Source organism: Phasianus colchicus, chromosome 29 (genome assembly GCF_987193195.1).
Source record: "Phasianus colchicus chromosome 29, bPhaCol1.hap1.1, whole genome shotgun sequence".
Taxonomy (NCBI): Eukaryota; Metazoa; Chordata; class Aves; order Galliformes; family Phasianidae; genus Phasianus; species Phasianus colchicus.
This window is the reverse complement of record NC_143464.1, coordinates 1973863-1975688: the sequence shown is the minus strand read 5'-3', so window position 1 is coordinate 1975688 and position 1826 is coordinate 1973863. Positions and strand designations below refer to the sequence as shown.

Sequence of the window (1826 nt, the reverse complement as noted above, 5' to 3'; positions counted from 1 at the left end):
TTGCAAGATGTGTGGTGATGAGGCACTGCTGAAGTACGTCGAGAAAGGGTGAATACACAGTGATGGGCAGAGGACTCCTGTTTTCTGAGTGGGTCTGACTTCAGAACTTTATGGGAATGCAATCGTCTTGCATCTGCTAAGTAGTCAAGCTCAGAGCAATTGGAAAGAAAGCCAGTCAGCTCCCCTTACCCTGCACTAAGCAGCAGTGAATCCCTTTGCCTCTCAGGTCTTACAGCTGTTCAGACTTCAGCAAACACTCCTTCGGCATGGTGAGCAGGATGAGAATTTGTAGGAAAAAGCGATCCCTAGAACTTCTATTTTTGACCTACATATTTTTGGCGTTAAGGTTCAGATGCAGACCAGCACTTTTGCATTAGTAGTGATTTTATCTGATACATACTGAAACAAAAATCTTCCCACACACGATCACCACGTTCCTATGTACAGGGACAAGTCTGCTTCATTGAGATAAAAAGTACAGAATCCCTCATGGCAAACACAAACTCATGAAATGTAGATCACATCAGGGAGCTGAATGAACACAGCCCACATAGAAAGACTTGTCCTTGACTTTTTTCCTCCTTGAATAGGTCCTGGTGCCCAGAAGTACTGCAGATGCCCAACAGCAGCTCCATCAGCGAGTTCCTCCTGCTGGCGTTGGCAGACACGCGGCAGCTGCAGCTCCTGCACTTCTGGCTCTTGCTGGGCATCTACCTGGCTGCCCTCCTGGGCAACGGCCTCATCAGCACAGCCGTAGCCTGCCACCACTGCCTGCACACCCCCATGTACTTCTTCCTCCTCAACCTCGCCCTCCTCGACCTGGGCTGCATCTCCACCACTCTGCCCAAAGCCATGGCCAATGCCCTCTGGGGTACCAGGCACATCTCCTATGCTGGATGTGCTGCACAGGTCTTTTTTTTGTTGTTTTTGTTTTCCGCAGAGTATTGCATTCTCACCATCATGTCCTATGACCGCTACGTTGCCATCTGCAAGCCCCTGCACTACGGGACCTTGATGGACAGCAGAGCTTGTGCCACCATGGCAGCAGCTGCTTGGGGCACTGGGGTTCTCTATTCCCTGCTGCACACTGCCAATACATTTTCCCTGCCTCTCTGCCAAGGCAATGCTGTGGATCAGTTCTTCTGTGAAATCCCCCAGATTCTCAAGCTCTCCTGCTCAGAATCAGACATCCTCAGGGAAACTGGGATTCTTGCTTTTAGTTTTTCTGTAGTCCTTGGATGTTTTGTTTTTATTGTTGTGTCATATGCACAGATCTTCAGGGCTGTGCTGAGGATGCCCTCTGAGCAGGGTCGGCACAAAGCCTTCTCCACGTGCCTCCCTCACCTGGCTGTTGTCACCTTGTTTCTAAGCACTGGCATGCTTGCCTACCTGAAGCCCTCTTCTATTTCCTCCCAATCCCTTGACCTGATGGTTTCATTTCTGTACTCAGTGATACCTCCCACTGTGAATCCCTTCATCTACAGCATGAGGAACCAGGAGCTCAAGGACGCTTTGTGGACTCTTAGAAGAATCCCACAGTAGCTCAGAAACTATTAGAACAATATTTTGTTATTTTTCTTTGTTGCTATTTCTTAAAACTTGCATTTTGAATTTAAGCCTCCTACTTGTTAGCTGTTTATTTTGACCCAGTCATCTCATGTACCTACAGAAGTAGGGTTCCTCTGTAGATAAACACTATAACTGAGCCAGAAGAAGTTCATTTCTTCCAGCAGCCATTTCTCTCCTTCTGCTCTGGACCTGGTGGAACAAAGCTGTTATGCAGGAGGATTTCAGGGACCAGAAGCCCAGCTGCCAAATGGAGCAGC

The 1826-nt window shown here is 48.4% G+C and overlaps 1 protein-coding gene across 1 annotated transcript; it reads left to right on the top strand.

Annotated features, from left to right (window-relative positions):
• Positions 1 to 615: 615 nt before the first annotated feature.
• Positions 616 to 1542, top strand: LOC149914536 (olfactory receptor 14J1-like). Its single transcript, XM_090126411.1, has one exon. The coding sequence runs from the start codon at positions 616 to 618 to the stop codon at positions 1540 to 1542; it is 927 nt and encodes a 308-aa protein (XP_089982537.1).
• The last annotated feature ends 284 nt before the right edge of the window (positions 1543 to 1826 follow it).

Coding starts and splice junctions, on each gene's coding strand:
- LOC149914536 (XM_090126411.1), top strand. CDS start 616: ATGCCCAACAGCAGCTCCATCAGCGAGTTCCTCCTGCTGGCGTTGGCA.